General features: G+C 49.2%; 1 protein-coding gene across 2 annotated transcripts in view; it reads right to left on the reverse strand.

Moving 5' to 3' along the window:
* Positions 1-2034: 2034 nt before the first annotated feature.
* The window catches only part of CACNB4 (calcium voltage-gated channel auxiliary subunit beta 4), an 83104-nt gene continuing 63397 nt past the window's right edge, over positions 2035-21741 (reverse strand). For both annotated transcript variants that reach the window (XM_063401052.1, XM_063401053.1), the window contains 6 exons: positions 20206-20264; positions 18134-18243; positions 16235-16386; positions 15713-15808; positions 11599-11784; positions 2035-7887 (listed from right to left, as the gene is read on the reverse strand). In XM_063401052.1, the coding sequence (XP_063257122.1) occupies positions 7627-7887; positions 11599-11784; positions 15713-15808; positions 16235-16386; positions 18134-18243; positions 20206-20264 (864 nt within the window). In that variant the 3' untranslated portion in view covers positions 2035-7626. The remainder of the gene's footprint in view (positions 7888-11598; positions 11785-15712; positions 15809-16234; positions 16387-18133; positions 18244-20205; positions 20265-21741) is intronic.

Below are 21741 nucleotides of genomic sequence, written 5' to 3' on the forward strand. Positions count from 1 at the left end.
CAGCTTTTATTCCCACAGCAGCTCCCTGCATTTAATTTTCCCTGCTGGTCCGGAACCGAAGCAGCAAGGCCAGAGTAATCTCCAATTTGCTGTGCCCAGAGACTTTTGTTTCCTGTTGCTCTGGAGGGGAATTTATGCCCCTGAACAGTTTAAGGAGAGAAATATCCTGATAATCTGCTGTGCCAGTCCATCCTGGTGTCACAGCTGTGGGCCCTGGGACCGCGTGTAACCTGCAGGGAAACGGAGCAGCTCCTCCAGTGTAAAACATCCCCCAGGTTCAGCATCCAGCCCGCAATGGCATTAATTATTCATTAGCTGTCAATTATCTCTCTTTCTGCCAGTCCTCAGCTTGGAATTTCAGATGCACTGAGGGTTCTTTTCTGTTCTCAGCTCTCCTGGGCAGGCTTCAGTGGCAGCACAGCTGTGGGAGAGCTACCAAAGTTCAACTAAACCATTTATTCTGATTATTTAAATAAAAAACTCAGAGGTTTCGCCCCCGTGTCATTTTTGGGTTTTTTTCCTGTGGCAGCCTGGTTGAACCTGGATCCTACTGCTGGTTTTCATGGCCTAAGCCTCGCTTCCCAGTGCCCCTGGGAGCTTTCTAGGGAAACATTCCAGTGGGCAGGGCTGGGCACAGCCTCGAAGTTCCCTCCTGGAAGTCTGGGAGGGCTTTTTCAGGTCGTGTACGTTTTGTTCCAGGCAGCTGCAAGGCAGACAGGTCAGGGAGTCTGTGTGGGGAAGTGCTTCGGATGCTGACGGAAGGATTTCACCGTGGAAATGCTTCTGTGCAGAAAAAAAACCAAAAAACCAACAACAACAACAAAAAAAAACAAACAGAGAGAACATGGGATGGCTTGGGTTGGAAAAGGACTCCAAGAATTTGAATCCAGCCACTTCCCATGTCCCCAAGTGCCACATCCACTTTGAAATCCCTGCAGGGATGGGGGCTCCACCTGAGCTCCCTTTCCTGATGGAATTGTCCCAAAATCCCCCCTGCCCTCCCCTGGCCCAGCCTGAGGCCGTTCCCTCTCCTCCTGTCCCTGTGCCCTGGAGCAGAGCCCAAATCCCCCCGGCTGTCCCCTCCTGCCAGGGAATCCCAGAGAGGGAAAAGATCCCTCTGGATGCTCCTTTTCTCCAGGCTGAGCCCTTTCCCAGCTCCCTCAGGAATTCTCCATTCCCTTCCCAGCTCCCTCAGGAATTCTCCAGCCCCTTCCCAGCTCCCTCAGGAATTCTCCAGCCCCTTCCCCAGGACACAGACAACTTCAGCAGCTTAAGAAACTTTAACCCCCAGGATCATATGAAAACGCACAAAAGGCGCTTTTTTTTTTTCTCAGTTATATTTATTTGAATACCCTCCTGCTTTTCATTAACAGCTCAGATGAAAACTCCCGTGTTGAGATCTGATTTTGAACACAAGAAAATCCCCTTGAGCACAATTTTAAGACCTCAGATCTGCCTGAGGGGGTGAATGCCCCGTGCAGCTCACCCGCGCTCCTGTCCCTCCCGGGCAGGGGCTGGGTGCTCACAGCATCTCCGGGAGGTTGCTGGTTCCTGTTTCACACTCCTGGGAAGAGGAGGCTGGAACTCTCTGCCAGAGGCAGCATCTTCCAATGCTCTCAGTTTTCCAAGATAAATGGCTGGAGATGGCACTCAGGGCTGGTGACAACGTGGGGACCAGTCACAGTTGGACTCGACGGCCCTGGAGGTCTTCTCCAACCTTCACCATACTATGATAAACTATTAATTACCTTCTAATTATCCAATCCTTTACCTCTCCCATCATCCTGCCCCTTGTTCCTGCCTAGGAACCAATTCTGAGTGCAAGATCCCACCAAGGACCAGCTCCAAAGCCCTGAACATTCCCGAGAATCCTTCAAAGGAGCAGTTGGCTGCAAGCACCTCATTCCCTGCTGGATCAGCAGGAAATATCTGTACTTTGGTACTTCTGGGTCGCAGCTATTTAAGCTCGTTACAAAAATAAACATAATTTATTTCGCAGAGCAGATGCATCTCCTTCTTCAGAACCTCATTAAATTTTCCTAAAAATGTAACACGTGAGGCTGCTGCCAAAAACTATTGGCAAACAACAGAAATGCCACAGGACTCCGGGTTTCTCCCGCCTGTCTCGAGCATTTTCCCCATCTCAGTGCAGGACACAAAGAGACTGGACAGACTTTTAAACGCTTGGTAGTTTTGTTCATTTATTGTAGAAAAGTTATTGTAATGCAGTTCATCTTTGTACATCTAAATTCCAGAAAACGAATCCATAGAAATGAGGATACTATGGGCATGCAGTCTGCATGATCCTGGTCACAAAAATAACACCACTTTTTTTTTTCTTTTCTTTTTTTTTTTCTTTTTTTACATTTTTGTCGTTTTCTTTGAAAGCCACTAAAAGCAGAGGGAGAGCAGAGCATGCACCACTGTACACATTGCATAGTATATGGTACCCACATGCCTGGTCGGGTGCTACACACACGGGGTCTAGAGGGCAAAACAAAGGGAAAATCAGCAGAAAACACAAATTTGGGGTGGCTCTGTCCCAGTAAAGGCAGTAATGTCTTCACCAGCGTGGCTCTGAGCTGGCTCCCAGCGAGGCAGCGCTGCCAGGCTCTCCCTGGGAGCCAGCTGGGCTGAGAAACAGAGATTTCCCGGGATGTGAGGAGCCCAAGGTCTGGAGTCTGCAGCTGGAATGGCTGATCCCGACTTTCTCCCCGCTCTGCTCACACACGGGCTGCACCTTGCTGGCCTGACCCTCCCTGTCTGCGCCGGGGGAATCCAGAGGTGTGTCCCAAATCCCAAACACACCTGGGCCCACGCACAGTCCCTGCAGGTCTGCAGTTCTTGGGAGTTCTGGGTGCTGTGCTCCTCCCTCTCCCACCTCCAAGCTCCAAACTTTCACCGGGAGCGTTTCACTCCCGACCTTGGGCTGCTGACGGATTCACCAGTCACATCCCAGATCTACACATTGGCCAAAATTAAAGTTAGAAATGCGATTTCAGCTTCCAGGAGGAAATCAGAAATGAACGCAGTGGGCTTTGTGATTTGGAAAGGTTCTTTTTGTTGTCATTAATTGATTTATATGGAAGGGATACACGTTATTGAAAAATCAATCCCATGTGCAAAATGACAAAATCAACTGCTGAAGTATCAGGCAGCGAGTAAACAGATCAAAAATGCAATAAATCCACTGATGCTGGATCAGAAATCTCCCCCTTGGTTCCAAAACCACGATGCCAGGTGCAGGAGTGGAATTATTGTCAATTTGTGCTATTACAGATGTGCTTCTTTTCCCTTGCTCTGTGTTCACACCGTTGGCAAAAGAGAGAATTTGGAGCTCTGTGGATTGTGTGCTGCAGAGCAGATTGAACAGGGGCTGTCACAGTTGATTAGTTTGGTTTTCAGGCAATATTGATAAGGCAGGGGATGATCAGGAGGTGCCACCCCTGGGCAGGCCTTGCTCTTGGGCAAGACAGGAATTGGTGTCACTGCCAAGGAAATTTGGTTTCCCAAATTCCCGAGGCAGGTCCATAAATCCTGAGACCAAGGCAAGGCTGCTCCCAGCTTCAAGGGAATAAAGGAGAGAGGCTCGTTAACATCTGAAATGATTTCCACCTCCTCCCCAAATTCTCTGGATGGATTTAATCACAATATTTTTCCTGACTTCTTGAGTAGATTCCACACACAGTGAAAGAAATCTGAAATTTGACTAAGTAGCATTTTCACCTGTTTCTCTGAGTTACTAATTCCTTACATATATTTTACAACTTTATTAAAATTTCCCTTTTTTTTTTTTTTAAGCTATGCCTTTATTTTTCTATATAAAATAAACTGGGCTTGGTAACAACCTCACCAAGGTTATTCAGATGCCCTTAACATGACACCACACTCTCTTTTAGGATCACTTTAACTCCTTTTCCCCAGTTCAGCTTGGCTGCATTACAGGGTCCTGCAGCCTTTGTAGGACTAATATTTGAGGGAATGAGAGGAAACTCCACCAAAATACATGGCAGAATCCCATGGATCCAAACCTGGACTGGCACCACCAGGGGTAACAGAACTCAATTTAAAATGCATATTTTTAGGAGCAAACCCAGGTTTGTATAAATGGCATTTTATAAAATATATATCTGATTTTGTCATGTGTAGTCCCCAATTATTTTGCCTTAAAAAAATCAGGAATGTGGAATCAAGGACAAGTGTCAGGAGTACTGAACTTGTGAAAGAAAAGCAGCAGAGGACACATTCAATGGATTATTAAAGAAAAAAGGAGTGTCAGAACCCCTGACTTACCCAAATCACTGTGCTGTGAACAACAGGAATAACAACATTATTTTAGAATGGTGAAGTCAGTAAAGATGGGAGAGTCTGGATGCTCCAGGGGATTCTGTGGTGAATTCAGATTTGGCATCCAACTGGAGTTACAGATATCAGCAGCTGTGAGCTGCACATCCCATGGGAGAAATGTTTGGCATCAGGAAAACAATCTGTACATGTTAAATACAACTCCAAGGAGAAAGTATTTGAAATTCAAAGGTTAACAATTAAAAGAGTTGATTCCCAAACATAAGAATGTGCTGAATTTTCTCTTTACAGATTATTGTTATCACCTTGATTGGTTAAATCCTTGCTAATCCCAGAGTGTCCTGAACGAGAAACTCGGATAACAACAAAACTTTAAAAAAATCTCTATTTTATAAACATTTCTAAACCCTCTGTCTGTGCCAGAGCTCAGAACAGAGCTCTGGTCTTCAGCATTATTTTAATACCAAGAAATGATGTGAGGACTGGAGAATGAGGCTGGATTGCTTCGGCCAGGAACACATGAACTCCACAATTTCAACTCAGCCACAACAGAGCTGCTCAGCAGTGCTGGGATCCCCGGGAGTTCCAATCCTGATCCCCAGCACAGCTTTCACTCCTCGCTGTGTCCTCAACACAAATCCCTTTTCAAACAAAGCCTGCCCATGGTATCTGCACTAAATAAAGTGTCCCCCAGCATGGTGTATTTGTATTTGAGTATCTCTTCTCAAAGATTTAAACACCCCAGCGAGGAGGGAGAGAGACTTGCAGGGCCCCTGGTTCCTTTCATTACAATGGAACGGGAGAAACTCAGCACACCCAGGAGTCAAGGCCATGGCATGAAGGGCCCCAGGCCCATCCCTGACTTCCTCACGGGTTTGTTTTTGTCAAACCCAAGTCGTTTTGGCACTTGAGATGTTCAGGGGATGGACTGTGCAGAGGTGTGGTGCCTGGGGATCCTTCCCTGGCCTGGGGTGACATGGAAGACTTAAAAACAAGGCTCTAGGAAATCTATGTGCTTTGCAGCGACTGCAAATATGCAAATATGCAAATCTCCTCAAGCAGTTAATGAGCTGATCCCTAATCTAGTGCAGAATAAAGAGAAGCAGCTGCTGCCCAGGGTTCTACAGCTCCCTGCAATCAGGACTTCAATGCACGAACAAGCTCAGAGAAGAAGGGGTCGCCTAAGGCCTCCTTTCTCATGCAGGTCTGTGTGCTGTACATGGAAAAAGGGCTGGAAAACTTCCTGGAGGATGCCCCACTGTGCTGCAGTCAGAATCCTGGAGGAGCTGCTGTCCCAGGCCAGGTCCTGCCGTGTCCCCTCAGCCTCAGCGCTCCTCCGGCATCTGCAGCCAGAGGGAATCGGGCAGGATCAGGTCTGGCAGATCCATCCAGAACTCCGGGACTGCAGTGGATGCACAGATCTCCATTTTCCTTGGGAATGCTCACCCAGTGGTGCTGGAGCTGCCTGTCAGGCAGTGGGCTCGTTACAATGATTAATTAATTAATCAGGTGTGTGCCACCTTTTAATGCTGCTGGAGATGGGTGTGAGTTTGAGTGTCCCACAAAGGACGTGGATTGCTTTTCCCAGTAACTTCAAGAGGATAATCAGACTCCAGTGGAAACACCAGTGGCCTTTGCCAACTGGTCCAGGAAGTAGAAGAAACTGGAATATTCCAGAAATTCCTTTAGTGCTACATGCTTTCAAAGCCTGGCTTCAGCAGGCTTTGGGAGGAAAACAAGCAAATAAAAAAGTTAAGGATCCTTATTTTGGGGAAAAGAAAAGAAGTTGTGACATGAACCTGCATAAACAATGCATGTTCAGCAGAACTGAACTCCAGGGAATGTGTGCGGCGGGGAATTTCGGGAGGCTCTGCTGGAAGATGTCAGTGGTTGTACAAAACGGGCAACGGGGGCCAATTTTCAATCCCACGGGATCTAAGGCTTCACTGATGGTGTAGAACACAAGGTGCAACCACAGAAATTCATCTCTCGGAAGGAACTCAAGACTCAGCAGGTGAAAGGAATGATTGGTAGGAAGTAAGGCAGCAGTAACTCCAAGGATTTATCACGGCTCTTGGAATCCAAAGCTTGGAATCAGCTCTAGGACTTCCCTGGGAGCAGATTTTTGTCTGATATTCCCTTTTTATTGCAATTCTGACCGAGATGCTGTTGGAAATGTTCATCACTGATGACTGGTTAAGCCCACTCCCTCCCCTGGGGTTTCATGGCTGGAATGGATCTTCTGGAGGGTTCTTGTGCGCCGCTGGGACTGTCAGACATTCAGAGGTGCCTCTGGGGAGATGGAACTCGTGGGCAGCTACCCGGGCTACTGCGATGGAGGTACTCTACACACGGGGTCAGAGGAGGGGGGTGTTTTCCCTTTTAAAAGCAGGATAAAAATGGGAGAAAAACCTGATGTCTCAATACTCCTGGTATGTTTTGGGACTTCTAGCTGTACTCAGGTGAAAGAGTGGGGAAAAAAAAGACTCTTCCCAACCTCCACGCACACAGGCGATGGAGTTTGTTCCTTTTCCTGTCCCTATTTCCCGTCTCCTGTCGCAGTTCCTCCCTGCTGGTCCCGACAAAGCTGTCAGGACTGGCTGAACTCAAGAATCATTTGGCTGCAACATTCATGCCAGGTCTAAAAATAATTTTGAACTGGAAAGCGTTTTGTAACTGCTGCAATAATTTGGGGTATTTGGCACTCTCGAGAGTTTACATTTGGTTTGTCTGAAAAAGCCATTCTGGAAAAAAAAATCATTAGAATAAATCCTTTTATTCTAACCTGAAATGGAAACTGAGCTCCCAGCAAACAAATACTGGAGCTGACTTTCTGACTTTCAGTGGTTTGTGATTTTCAGATTTTTCTTTGTGTTTGTTTTTTTTTTTTTTTCCCAACATGCTCACGTCGACTTTCCAGTCAATTCACCCAAATTCCAACAGGAATTGGTTTATAAATTGGTTCCAACTGGAACTGGTCATTTGGAATTTCCAGCACAGGAAATCATTTTATAAGTGCCTCGATAAGTACCCAAAATTACAAACGGATGTGTCTAATACCTAAGGACAAGAAAAAAATATGGCTATAAATGCAAACGCTGTATTAAACCCAAAAATAATCCCAAAAACAACCTCTATGATCGGGCAGAAACGGAAGGGCCGGGCTGGGTTTTGCTGCCCCCTAATTAAACATCAATGACAGCAGAGCGCGACCGCAGTGTCACCGTCACACCTGCCAAATTAACATGATCTAATTGTTATTTCTAGCTACGTTATGGCGAGGATTCAAGGGACGGATCCTGGTTTTCCCCAGTCCCGGACTCAGAGCCGGTGCCGTGAGTCGTGGCTGTATCCGCCGGGGGAGCCGCGGGTCCGGTGGGGTTTGTACAAGTCCTGGTAGGGGTCGGAGTATTCCTCCTCCACGAGGGGGTAGTGGTCTCGGCTGTGCTGGGAGCTGGAAGACAGGCGGTTCCTGCTCTTGCGAGCCCTCTCGTTGTGGTAGTTCTCGTCGGAGGTGATGAGGCCGCGCCGCTCGACGGGCGAGTTCTCCGCGGAGTGGCCGCCGTGCCTCCCGCGCTGGCTCTGCGGGGGCCAAACAAGGGCAGCGTTAATTCCCGCCCCGGCCGCCCGCCTCGGTCCTGCCCTGCCCGCACAGGCCCCGCAGCCTCTGCAAGGCCACCGGGGACTCGCCCGGGGCCAGCCCAGCCCGGCTGCTCAGGGCCGCAGCCCGCCGCCTCTGGGTCCTGGAGCGGGAAGCTCGCCCTGCTGAGCATCACATCGAGCATGAAAAGTGAGCTGATGTAGTCAGCATTTATCACTTTTCTCTGATCAGGAACAGAACAGTCACGCTGCTACTCTGCTTAGGGAATGTCTAAGCGTGTGGTTTTGGAAAACATCTGAAGATGTTTGTTTGGGTTGTTTTTAAAGGTGCAGCTCTGAGCCTTATTTAAAACCCCTCCTATGACCAAACCAATGACGGGCTGCTCAGCAGGCAGCCAAGGGGACGCTGAAATCTTTAGATAATAAATTCTTTCAACTGAAACACAGTATTTAAATATGCTGACAGAAAATCCCTTCCTAAGATAATTTATTAATTAGAAGCCTTTGCTCTCCTCACGTTCCAACAGTGACAATGCCCAGCATTTGTCACATGAACAAAATGAGTTCGTATTTTTTTGCCAGTTAATGGCACAAGGAAGAAATAGCCTAAAATAAGTATTTCGTTTGCTTTCACCACACATGAAACCTCTGAGGAGTATCAGCACCCATCTCTCAGGACAAACTCTGTGCTGAAACTCCAGCCCCTGCTCTCTGGGATATAAAACCTTCCTCCTGCTGCTCCAGCCTCTGCCTGGCGACTGTTTTCCTGAATAATTTATATCCAAGGCTGGTGTGGCTGGGGCAGGGATGGAGCAGGGGGTGTTGCCAGGGAGACTCCTGGAGAAGGGCCCTGAACGAGGGGCCCCTCTGCAACCTCACCCCAGAAACTGGGGAGAACTGCAGCCAGGGGATCCCCAGTTCTCCTCAGAGCACCAGGTTTTAGTGGGGATTATGGCAAAGTGCTTCAGAAATTACAGGCAGGTTAGGAGAGCTGGGAATGTTCCCCTGGAGAAGGGAAGGCTCCAGGGAGAGCTCAGAGCCCCTGCCAGGGCCTGAAGGGGCTCCAGGAGAGCTGCAGAGGGACTGGGGACAAGGCAGGGAGGGACAGGACACAGGGAATGGCTCCCACTGCCAGAGGGCAGGGCTGGGTGGGAGATTGGGAATTCCTGGCTGGGAGGGTGGGCAGGCCCTGCACAGGGTGCCCAGAGCAGCTGTGGCTGCCCCTGGATCCCTGAAGTGTCCCAGGCCAGGCTGGACAGGGCTTGGAGCACCCTGGGATAGTGGAAGGTGTCCCTGCCCATGGATGGGCTTTAAGGTCCCTTTGAACTCAAACCATTCTGGGGTTCCATGATCAATTACCCTTGTGTTTATCTGACACAAATGCAGTTTGCATGTCTAATCCCCTCATCAGCTGCAGCTTTAACTCTGTGCTCGCCCCTCTGCCTTCTCTGTGGTAATTCACCCCTTGGGCTGCATCCTGCTGCTTCCCTGGGCTGGTTACAGGTGGAGTCATGGCCCAGGTAAGTTTTGATCCTGCTGTGATTGGAATGACTGCCTGCAGGAATGGGCTTGAAACCCCGATGCCCTGGAGCCCAAGGAACATCTCCCCCAAAGCCTGAGCTGTAGGATTTGAATCCATGCACTGAAATTAGACTGTGTTTGGAGCTAACCAGTCACAGAGGCAAACGACTGGTTCTAAGGAGTTAAGAGAATCCCAGGATGGTTTGGGTTGGAAGGGAAATTCAGGATCACCTAATTCTTTCCCGTGTCATGGGCAGGGACACCTTCCACTATCCCAGGCTGCTCCAAACCCTGTCCAACCTGGCCTGGGACACTCCCAGGGACAGGGCAGCCACAGTTTCTCAGAGCAATAAATATTTTTCTACACAAAGATCAAATTTACTCTTCCCCCTCAGCTCAAGATCGAGCTCTTCCTTTAAGGAAGGCAATTCCCAAAGATCAGGTGTGGCAGAGCCAGCACTGCCAGCTGTGCCCTCTCTGACTGCTCTGGATCTGTGCCACACAGTGTGACCCTCACGACCTCAGTGAGTCAGGAGTTCAGTCAGAACTTTCAGTTCTCAGTAAACCAAAGTCCAGGCCACAGCCAGGTGAAAATGGGAGTCTCCCAAATCTGGGTTTGGTGAAGCAGGGACAGCCTGTCCCAGGCTCACTGCTACGTGAGCCTTTGGGCTTTTGCTTTTCTGTCCCCAAGGTACCAAGGGCATAAGGAATATAAAATCTTCCTGTATCACAAGCACCTTTGCTAGTTTAATTAGCCTGAGTGCCTTTTAATTACCACACACATCATCACAGTGAAAGCTGATGCAAATCTTTCCAAGGTTTTGAATGAGTATAAAACCTCCTCATGGATAACAGGGATGGTGGAAGTCCTTACTGTGAGACACCCATGGAAAACAGCAGGGCCTGAACCCTCCTGGCACGGAAAACCTGCAGCCTCTGCTTGGGCATGGATCACTCCGGGAGAAATTTACCCCTCTGCAGAGCACCAGCACCATTGATCCCACCAAACCCTTTGGAATTCGGGTGAAGTGGGGATTAAGTGATGCATACCTTCAGCCAGCCCACTGCACAGGGGTGATTTTCATCTTCAGTGTGAGTTTTCCCTAAGTAAATGGAGCAACATTTCACAGTTATTGCTGGTGTCCATTGATCAGAGAGAAATAAATGCCTGAAAAAAATTCTGTGGATACACCCAGTGCTCAAAATGAAACTGAAGAGGTGAAAGTTCTGCAGATGGTATTTTATTGGCATGAAGGGATGGAAAACTGAAAGTTTAAGGCAAGTGGAAAATGGAAACAACAGTTTACATGTGCATGTTATTATTAGTAACAGAACAGTGCTTGTGCATTCAGCCACTCAGGAGACAGTGACTTGCTGGTCCCAATAAAACCAAGCAGGGCTTTAGAAAGGTGAGTGCAGGAATTAAGCACCTTCAGGGAAGTGCAGCTCACTCAGAGCAAAACCGGCTGGATGTTAACTGAGAACACCAAACAACAGTCATTTCCTCCAAAGCTGTTACCTGCTTCCAGACACTCCACAAGCAGAGCAGACGTTACATTTGTCACGTGAATTATTCATTAAATGTCATTTGTTCAGTTCTATTTCTGATGTACATTAGCAAGTGACACTCCTGGAGTCCCACACACACTGAAACTTGCAGGATTTAAAGTTCCCTGCAATCCTGAGCCCCTCAAGCATTCCCAGTTATTAGCCCCAAACATTTCTGGTTTCAAACTTAATAAAGCACGTACTTCTCATTAAGGACTATTTACATGCCACGATTGAGGTGTCAAAGTTCAGCCGAGTCTGAGCTATCCCTGTGGAAAAAAAGGGTCACAATTTTTTTCAACGGGCAAAAAAATAATGTCTTTTATTCACACTCAAAGAACAAGCTTTTCCACCCAACGGGACTGTTTGAAGTTACGAGGGTAGAATAAAAGGGATCATAACAGAGCTAACTCCTGGCTAGGAATTTGGTGGTTTAGTTCCCACTACAGGCAGAGCATTCCCAGTGCTCAGCACCGGGCTGAGCCTCCTCACTGCTTGCAGCGCTGGCGCTGGCAGTGCCAGAGGGAGCAGCGCTCACAGAGCGGGGGCGGGTGTGAGCACAGCCCCCGGCAGAGCGGACAGAGCCGCCTGCGCTGCCCCCGGGGCGGCGGCGCCGGGTCCTACCTGCAGGCCGGAGATGGCGGCGGGGTACGGGGACAGCGCGCTGGACGCCAGGCTCCTGCCCAGCAGCGGCGTCATGGGCGCGGCGCTGGACGTGTGCGTGGCTCGCCAGTACGCCTCCAGGTACTCGGCCAGGTGCTCGCAGGCGTCCTCCAGCTGGTTCTCGTCCAGGATCACGTCAAACATGTCCTGGGCACAGGGACACAGCGCGGTCACGGCCGGGGGACGCGGGGGACGCGGCGAGCCTTGGGGTGGATAAACGGGAACCCGAGCGGGGCAGGGAGGGAGCCGGGAATGCGGAGAGGGCTTCTCACAACAGCACGGAGTGACAAGGGGCATGGATTCACACTGAAACACCGTAGGAGAAGTGCGGCTTTGGGAAGGAATTCCAGGCTGGGAGGGAGGTGAGGCCCTGGCACAGGTGCCCAGAGCAGCTGTGGCTGCCCCTGGATCCCTGGCAGTGCCCAAGGCCAGGTTGGACACTGGGGCTGGAGCAGCCTGGGACAGTGGGAGGTGTCCCTGCCATGGCAGGGGTGGCACTGGATGGAGTTTGAGGTCCCTTCCAACCCAAACCATTCCATGATTCCGTGGCTGGAAAAGAAAATGGTACAGGTGGGTTCAGAGGGTGCCCAAGAGCCAAAGCCCTCAGGGGTCACTGGACACTGGCCCTGGGTCCCTGGGTGTTGCATGAGCCCTGTTTTATTTTTGGGCACAAAACTCTTCAATTTCTTTCTTTCTTTCCAGTGCTGATGGCCCTAAAGCCACTCCCAGGGCGGTGAAGGCAGCAGCAGCATTCCTGCCTCAGGGAATTCTCCAGACACCACCTCCATGTGCTGGCAGTAACCACCTCCATCCTGCCTGTCCTCCCACCTGCCAGAACCAGCAGAGGCCCTCGAGAGAAACACAACCCTGTTTTAGCACTTCAACTTCCTATCTCATCTCGAATCTTAACTTTGCAAAATACTGTGAGAACAGCACAGGAAATGGAAAATAACTGCAGGTGCTATGGGTGTAAAGGGCAACCAACACCAACCACAGGCTGCTCTCTCCCACCTGTTTTTACAGCTCTCAGAATAAGATTTAAAATTATAAAGCTTTTTTTACTTTTTTTTTTTTAATTTATTCTCTCTTCTCAGCATGGCAGAGGAAAGTTTCCTCCTCTGCCAGCACGGAGGAGTTTCCTCCTGATCAGAATATTCCTAATGCTGCATCCCTCAGTCCAGTTCAATATTTATTGCTCTTCTTTTGCTCCTGTCTTTATTTACTGCTTTTACTCTTTTGCTATTCACACAGATGTTGATGCACCACACATTCCAGTCTATCACTCACTTGTGGAAGAAGTTACCAATTAAAACACAGTTAAACTAGAAAATAAAAGAATGTGGTTTGCTTACATGCACTTTGCTTTGGAAAAGATGAAACACTTGGGAGTGTAACATGTTTTCTTAAATAAAGAATGAAACTGGATTTAGAACTCTTAACAACTGTCACCCTTTGAATATTTCACTGCACAGTAACACTGGACTGGGAGAGCTCAGGAGCTGCAGCCCTGGCAGGGTCCTGACTCCAGTGTCTGACAGAGAATAATGTCAGAGAATAAAACACTCAGGTTTTCTCTGGTATTGGACAGTTCTGCTCATCCCTCAGCTGGGTTTGTTCTGTTCCCACGTATTTGGCAGATCTCTTTTAGGGAGATCCCTGTTTGTGAGGGTCATGGAGTGAAGCAGTTCCTCTGCAAGATTTTGCGACATGCACAGAAGTGACCACAGGAGCACTCACAGCTCCTGGGGACTCTCTAGGGGTACAAGTGGCCTTTCCTGAAGAGCAGATCAGTGGCCACTGCCCTCTGCTATTTCTTTTGGTTTGCTGTAGAAATACTGTGTACCTGAGAGGAGGAAGAATTTCAACTTGCAGATATATCCTAATGATATTTTAATTAACCAATGCACTTTAATTCTGCTGCAGTATAATTTTAGGTCTCTTTAATGGTCTGTCAGATAGACCAGAGGGGTTTGTACCCTCTCTTAGCATGGGCATGAATTCAGAAGTTGTAAAAAATAACAACCATAATGAACTGTTTATGAGCAGTGGATTTAAGGATGTGCAGTTTGCGTTTCCTTGAGCCCTGGCAGTTCCTGCAGTGGAGTTCCTGGAGTCCTGCAATATTCCTGGAGTCCTGCAGTGCCCAAGGCCGGCTCGAGCAGCATCAGGGGCAGATTAGCAAGGAATTAATAATGAAAGCAGTTCCTGAGCTCCAATATGCCCAAAGAGACAGCTATTTTTACAATGTCTAGACATGCAGCACCAGCTCATTCCTTATGGCTGGCTCTCAGCAAAGGAACACAGCGAGGACTGCATCCTTTGCAAGGACCTTTCCTTTAAACAAACACCCCAAATTCTCCTCTTGCAGGAATCTGAGCTGCAAAAGGGAAGAAGCAGGAGAGAGGGAGCAGTGCCTTTGCTCTTAGCAATGTACTTTTACTTAATAAAATCATGGGCTAACTTTAATTTCAAGCCAAGCCAGACTGTCACCTCCCTGGGAGAGCTCGAAGTCAGCAATCACTTCCTCCCCATCAGCAGTGCAAAGTGCTGAGCTGGTTTGTGAGCAGCTCCTGGGCAAGGTAGGGTAGAAGCAGCCTTGGAGCAGGGCTGGGTTCAAGGCTGAGACCTGGGACTGACATTTGGAGAGGCTTTTCTGATCCAGGTGGAGCCTCACCTGGTTGCCTTCAGCACTGGGATGCAATTCCAGGACTGGGAGTTGAGGCAGAGTTTGGTAAAGCTGGGGATGGACAATCCAAGGGCCACAATGCACCCAACGAGCTGCGGCAGCACACGGATCAGGTCATGGAATCTGGGAATCCCACGAGTTGGAAGGGGCCTCAAAAACCATCCCATCCACCTCCTGCCATGGCAGGGACACCTTCCACCATCCCAGAGTGCTCCAAGCCCCGTCCAGGGATCACCTCCAGGGATCCAGGGGCAGCCACGGCTGCTCTGGTGACTCCTCTCATTTCAGCTGATGCGAGCAAAGTGGAGCTGAGTAAGAGGAACCCAATGTAAGGAGAGCACCCCAGGGCTGTGAAACTGCCCAGGGTTGTGTGCAGGTGCCACAGGAAACACCTTTCACACACAGGACAATGTGCACAGGGCTGTGCTGTGTGTAAGCTCAGGGCAAACACCACAAGCCATTCCAACAGGGGCATTGGCTCCTCGGCTCACACCCCTCAGGAGTGGGGAAGGGGGGTCTTTAGGGGCATCAGTTTGTTCTGCAGCACAGTTACAATTCTGGTTGGGTTAGTGGCACCTGGGTGGCTCACAGGAATAACCCAGCAGCATTTCAAGAGATCACAACTCAGTGAAATATTCCATGTGAGAGATGTAACACAGCAGAGCTCTCCAGCAGAACAGGCTGCCCAGAGGAGCTGTCGCTGCCCTGGTACCAGAGGGGTCTCTGCACTCCCATCCCACTATCCCACACAGATCCTACACAAAGCCACATCCAAGCCCATTTCCACTGCCTCTGTCCCACAAACCAGGTGTGGCTTTCAGAACCAAAAGCAGGTCTGAGCTGCCCTGCCCAAACCCCTGCAGAGCCTCTCCCACAGCCCTGCCTGCAGGCCTCTGCTCCATCAGCAGGAATTCAGGATTCAGGGCAGGATCTTTGATCAGGAGGTGGGAGAGCAGTGGCTGTGCTCTGATGAGGTGACTGGAAAGGCCTGCAGGGTCAGGATCAGGGCTCACATGCCTGCACACACCCCTCTCCCTTTCCATACACTCCCTGTGCAGTGAGGGAGGCCTCTGCAGCCTCCTCTCCCAACTCAGACTTTGTCCCTCTGGGGCCTGGAGCTCCACAAATGATGTAATTTGCTAATGAACACATCTGTTGTGCCCTCCACGTCACTCCTGCCCTGTCACCCTGCCAAAGACCACAACAAACCCGGGGCAGGAGATAAGCAGGATGAAAGTCTGCAGCACTTTGTGTCTCACGAGTGCAGGGCTGTGTGAGCACCACCAGGGAGTGATAATGGATGGACCCAGCTCAGCACAGGGATCAGCACAGCAGGAATCATCACAATTCCACAAAGCAGGAGCTCTTCAGCCTCTCCTCTGTACTTACTGGTGGGCATTGTGCAAGTTTATCAGCTGCCACCAACTGGACATTCAAGTGTTTGCTTTGTGACTTCCCTCTGGACTTGATCAGTCGCTGCAAAACCTGACAGGAGGAAAGGGCAAAAGGTGAGTTAAGGATCACTGATCTCCCTGAAGCTCAGCCTGACATCCCCTGGGGGATTACCAAGGGCAGTAGCTCTCCATAAAATATTGCCCTTGAGTATCCTAAACCTTTGTGAGAGAATATCCTAAACCTTTGTGATAACCCCTCTGAGAACTGGGTACATTTCCCTCTGGATCATGTTTGAGCCCTCGAAAAATTTCAAATGCATTTTTGCTTTATCCTACTTTAGGTTCTAAGTTATTTCTGACAATAGAGAAGCATGAAAATTCTATTTATACAGAATTATCTGGATTGCTGGATGGACTGTAGCACACCAGCAGTACCTTATGTCACTTTTCCCCATTTTCAGGTGCAGATTCCACCCTGCCCCCCAGGTCTCTCCTGGATTTTAAGGTGAGGAATTACCTTTGGAGAGGACACCTTCACATGGACAATAATTGGTGCTAGAGATGTCTTGATAAGCTGTGCAGGGTGATTTATAGTGTCTGCATCCAGGACAACCAGCTGTAAGGACCTGGCCAGCTCAAAGATTCTTTCAATCTCACTCTGCACTTCAGCTGCAAAGGAAAACAAAGCAGGTGAAACCACTGAAGCCCAGAGCACTGGAATAAAATATCCTGACTGTCACACTGCACATGGGAATGGATGGCATTGCCATCACATAACCTGTTACCTGTACCTCTCATGCAGGCAGTCTCTCAGGATGGCAGAGATTTGGAATTTGGGTTCTTTTTTTACCAAACCCAACTGCTCTGAGTTCCTGGGATGGTGTCCCAGAGAGCAGGATATTGGAATGCACGTGATACACACAAATTTCCACCCTTGTACACGAAAGAATCACACAATCACAGAAGCATCAAGGTTGGAAAAGACCTCCAAGATCTTGGAGTCCAAATAAAAATTCCTCAGGCCACTGTTCCCCAGCAGAGCTGACACTGAGGAGAGGGGCAGGACCCAAAGTCTCACAGCCAGACAGCAAATTCAGCTGTAACTGCTCAACATTAAACACAGAACTGGTCCTAGGGTCAGGAATGACATTTCCCTGGCTGGACAAGTGGAAGCTCTTTGGCTCCTTGTGATGTGGAATTAAGAGCACAGGGCTGGGAAGGAGGAGGAGCTGTGAGGCCAGCTCAGGATTACACAGTAAAATGCTGCAGACACACTTAAATCTGCAGAACTGATGTGATCTTGGGAATGGCTGGAGCTGGGCCAGGGCAGGGTCAGGTTGGATTTCAGGGAAAGGCTCTCCCCACAGAGGGTGCTGGCACTGCCCAGGCTCCCCAGGGAGTGGTGACATTCCCAGAGCTCCAGGAGTGTTTGGGCATGCTCACAGGGATGCCCAGGGTAGGATTGTTGGGGTGTCTGTGCAGGAACAGGAGCTGGATCCACGATCCTGTGGGTCCCTTCCAGCTGAGATCCCACGATCTGGAAGGCTGGGATCGTGTCCCTTTTCTCCTGTGTGTCAGTGGGATCGTGTCCCTTTTCTCCTGTGTGCCAGCTGGGATCGTGTCCCTTTTCTCCTGTGTGCCAGCTGGGATCGTGTCCCTTTTCTCCTGTGTGCCAGCTGGGATTGTGTCCCTTTTCTCCTGTGTGCCAGCTGGGATTGTGTCCCTTTTCTCCTGTGTGCCAGCTGGGATCGTGTCCCTTTTCTCCTGTGTGTCAGTGGGATCGTGTCCCTTTTCTCCTGTGTGTCAGTGGGATCGTGTCCCTTTTCTCCTGTGTGCCAGCTGGGATCGTGTCCCTTTTCTCCTGTGTGTCAGTGGGATCGTGTCCCTTTTCTCCTGTGTGGCAGTGGGATCGTGTCCCTTTTCTCCTGTGTGTCAGTGGGATCGTGTCCCTTTTCTCCTGTGTGCCAGCTGGGATCGTGTCCCTTTTCTCCTGTGTGGCAGTGGGATCGTGTCCCTTTTCTCCTGTGTGTCAGTGGGATCGTGTCCCTTTTCTCCTGTGTGCCAGCTGGGATCGTGTCCCTTTTCTCCTGTGTGTCAGTGGGATCGTGTCCCTTTTCTCCTGTGTGCCAGCTGGGATCGTGTCCCTTTTCTCCTGTGTGCCAGTGGGATCGTGTCCCTTTTCTCCTGTGTGTCAGTGGGATCGTGTCCCTTTTCTCCTGTGTGTCAGTGGGATCGTGTCCCTTTTCTCCTGTGTCAGTGGGATCGTGTCCCTTTTCTCCTGTGTGCCAGTGGGATCGTGTCCCTTTTCTCCTGTGTCAGTGGGATCGTGTCCCTTTTCTCCTGTGTGTCAGTGGGATCGTGTCCCTTTTCTCCTGTGTGCCAGCACTCCCTGAATTCCACCGTGCCGGAGCCTTACCCAGGCTGGAGCGCGTGTTGGAGCGCTCGATGATCGCCCTCTTGCTGGGGTTGTTGAGCACAGATCTCTTGGCCAGGGAGATGTCAGCTGTCACTCTGGTGATGGATATCCTGCAGGAGAGCACAGCACACACACACACAGCAGTGGGATTTCCAGCCACAGCCCATTCCAGAGGGCAAACATGCTCAGACACGTTTGCAGATGAGTTATGGCATCACTAAGAACAACTGAAGAGAAGTGCTGGGTCTCTGGGAAGTATTTCCTGTTCCCTGAGCTCTGGGATGGAGTTCCTGCTCTTCTCCTTTGTGCACTAATGAACTTTTCTCCTCCCAGCTCACTCATCTCCTGTGTGAATTTACACAGGCTTGGGGCACTCAGAACAAGGAGCTGCAATGTACCAGCACTTCCTTCTCCCTCAGAGTTACACCAGGAGTAAACCCAGCCCAGCTGACAGGGAGCTGTGCCAGGGCCTGGGATGAGCAGGAAAAAAGGAAGTGGAGCTCTCTGGGCTGCTTGAACTCAAGTTTAATTCCACTGCACCTCTTTAACTTAAGGCAGGTGATTTATTTACTTCATCTGTCAGTGAGTTAGAAAGACACAAAATGTTACAAAGCAAAGACCACACAATCCCCTCATGTAAAATCCATTGAGGAGGCCTGGGATGAGCCAAGGAGCCAGGAAAAAGGGAAAGAAAGCAAGCTGGGAATGACCAGCAGCTTTTGCACAGAACCTAAGAGTTATGTAGCTCTAAGTGACATTTTCAGCTGCAGAGTTAAAAAGAAGGGCAGTTATTTTTTTATGTAATACATCAATAAATGCATTGCCAGAAAATACAGTAGAGGCCAAAAGTAAAAATGAGTTTAAAACAGAAATGAATGGACTGTGGGTCCTTGGCTCACTGGCCAGCAGGGGAAGTTGCAGTTACAAAGGAAGGAGCTGGCAAAGCCAAGGGAACTCAGGCAGGGAAGGAGTCAGGTCTCTCTGATGCCTTTGGAAAGGCTCTTCCTTGGGCACTCAGCTCCTTTCTTGGTAACATGGACCTCTCCCAAAACTGCACAAGAGATAGAAAGAAAGAAAGAAAAAAGAGAGGGAGGAGAAAGACCACAAAGCCATAAAAGTTGGCAGAAGGACCAAGAGGCAGCTTTTTCCTGAGTTCCTCAGAGCTAAAATCAATGGCCTCAGGCTGCTGGTGGCACCGAGCTGTGCACTGCTGAAATTTCATCCTCCCACCTGATCCAGCTGCCAATACTGCTGATGGAATTAGGATTTCCAGAAAATCACTTGAGCTGAGCAGCTCAGAACAGGGCAGGAGAGGAGATACTTTGCACAGAAGTTGATCATTAAATGTTCTCTCTGAGCTGTTCAGGGATCAGTTCAGCACTGCCACCTCCTCACTCCTAAAATCCGTAACTCCTGCTCCAGCTCTTCTACAGAACATCATTTCCCCTGCCCCAGTGCCCATGGTTTGGATATTTCAGACCTGACTCAGTGTTATATATTCCCAGAACAGCTTCTTTTCCCAGCTGGAGATTCCTGAACTAACTGGGGAGGGCAAAACATCCCAAAGATGCAGCAGACACCTCCAAGGACTGAGGTGATGCCATGGACCAAGCCAGTGCTCCAAGCAAGGAAATCCAAATTATCCTCTACAGCTCACCAGGAAATGCTCCAGCTGAAGATGAACCCTCCTTACAATTCTTTTTCTGTGTTTTATTTCTCAGCATTTCCTTCTTCCAACCACTCTTCTCAGTATTTTTGCCTACTTAAGGCAGTCAAAATAAAATCTTATGTAAGGAATTATTTTAGAGCTGATTTTTCTTAGGTGTTGGGAAGACACTGAGACGGAATTCTTGTGTCAAACTAAGAAACCCTCTAGCCCAGCCATGGCAGAAATGCAGACATGTGCACCCCTAGTAACACACGAGCTGTGCCCCACTCTTCAGTGGTGACACAAAGCCAGAAAATCAGCTTGGATCATGCAGCAAACCCTCTGGCATTGAAAAAATAAAACAACTCACTGAAATGTTAGTGACACATGGGCAAAGCAGCATGAGAAGGACAGAGTTTCTCACCTCCCATCAAACCTGTGCTTCAGGAAGTCAAAGAGAGCTTTCTGCATCATGTCTGTCACCTTGGCACAGGGGAGAAGATTGAGCAGGGGGATGGACAGGGAGAGAAAGAAGCCAAAAGGAAGGAGAGAGGTGAGTAGAAGGCAGGGATACAGCCAAGAATCAACACCCTTGAGAGGCAGAACCATCCCAGTGCTGTGCTCCTGCCACAGTGCTCAGCAGTAAATCCATGGGAGTCTCCTGACTCACAGAGCTGTCAGTCTGTGTGCTCCTGCCCTGACCTGAGCATTCCTCACTCATTCCACACCCAGCACCATTCCCAGAGCTCCACAGCCATGTGGGATGTGTGCTGGGCAGACTTGGCCTTCTCCTACACAACATTGTTAGAGAGGGCTTCAGACTCCAGGGAGGAGATCTGTCATGCTGGGGGACTGTTCTGAGAGGGATAACAGCAAAAAAATGGGATGTTCCCAGTGCTGGACACGGGAACACTTCTGGGATGCTCAGCCCCAAGAGCTGTCATCTCTGCCATCTGATTTATTGAGCAGCTCCTTGTCCTTTCCAGGACAACTCAGGCTGGCAATTATTATCTGCCAGCCTAGGCAGGAGCTTCATCAAAGCCCCCAGGCCTCTCTGCCAGTTTATTTCTCTCCTTCCAACTGATTCCTTCAGCTTTTAGCCAGAAAAAAATAGTCACAATAATTCCCCCCAAGTAAGATGAGGCATTTTTTGTTAATGAAATTAATATTCTGTGTTGCCATTTCCACACATTGTATGTTCAAGGGGTTGTGTTTAGTGTTGTTTTCTTCAAAAAAAGAGACAGGGTGGCCGATTTGAAGAGGGTTTTATGAGCCAACAGCCTCTCTCCCCTCCAAACTCGAGGTAAATTGATCTGTGGTGCAGCACAGAGGGAATTTACTCCTGTCAAAAACTTCTCCATCAAATTAAAAGGCAGAGAGCAGAACATGAAGTACCTGCTCTGCTGAGCTGCACCTTCAGTCACTCTCACACAACAACAATGTCAGAACACTGCACTATGCCAAGGCTGTCACCCCCGAAAAAACCATTCCAACATGTTTAATAATATCCTATCAATTACTGACAACATTAATTAAGCCTAATGAAGTGTATCCTTGGTTTTATGTTCATTTAGTTCCTGGTTCAGCACCTCCCAGATGGCTGAGCTCCCTGAACTGCCCTGCTAAAAGTCTCTGCTTGTTTAGCACGTGGCAGATGCTCCCTTGAATCTGCAGCAGCCTCAAAGAGGCTGTCCTGGTTATCTGGGCATGTTATCCTGCCCTCTTCCACCTCTTTTAAGAGGGTTAAAGGTTTCTTTCAAAATATTTGAATTTTTTAATACAGTGGAAGAAGGAGAACAAGGAAGCTCCTTCAAGTGTTTTGCTAATTAAGTTCAAAGCACAGGCTGGTTTGATGAACATTTTTCATGTGTAGAGTCCAGCTCATTAATTTGACTGCTTGTAGCAGACACAAATTCTCTTTTTTACCTGATTTAATCAGCAATGAGTGCACTGAAAAGAA

This window comes from Prinia subflava, chromosome 6, assembly GCF_021018805.1.
Source record: "Prinia subflava isolate CZ2003 ecotype Zambia chromosome 6, Cam_Psub_1.2, whole genome shotgun sequence".
NCBI classification, from domain to species: domain Eukaryota; kingdom Metazoa; phylum Chordata; class Aves; order Passeriformes; family Cisticolidae; genus Prinia; species Prinia subflava.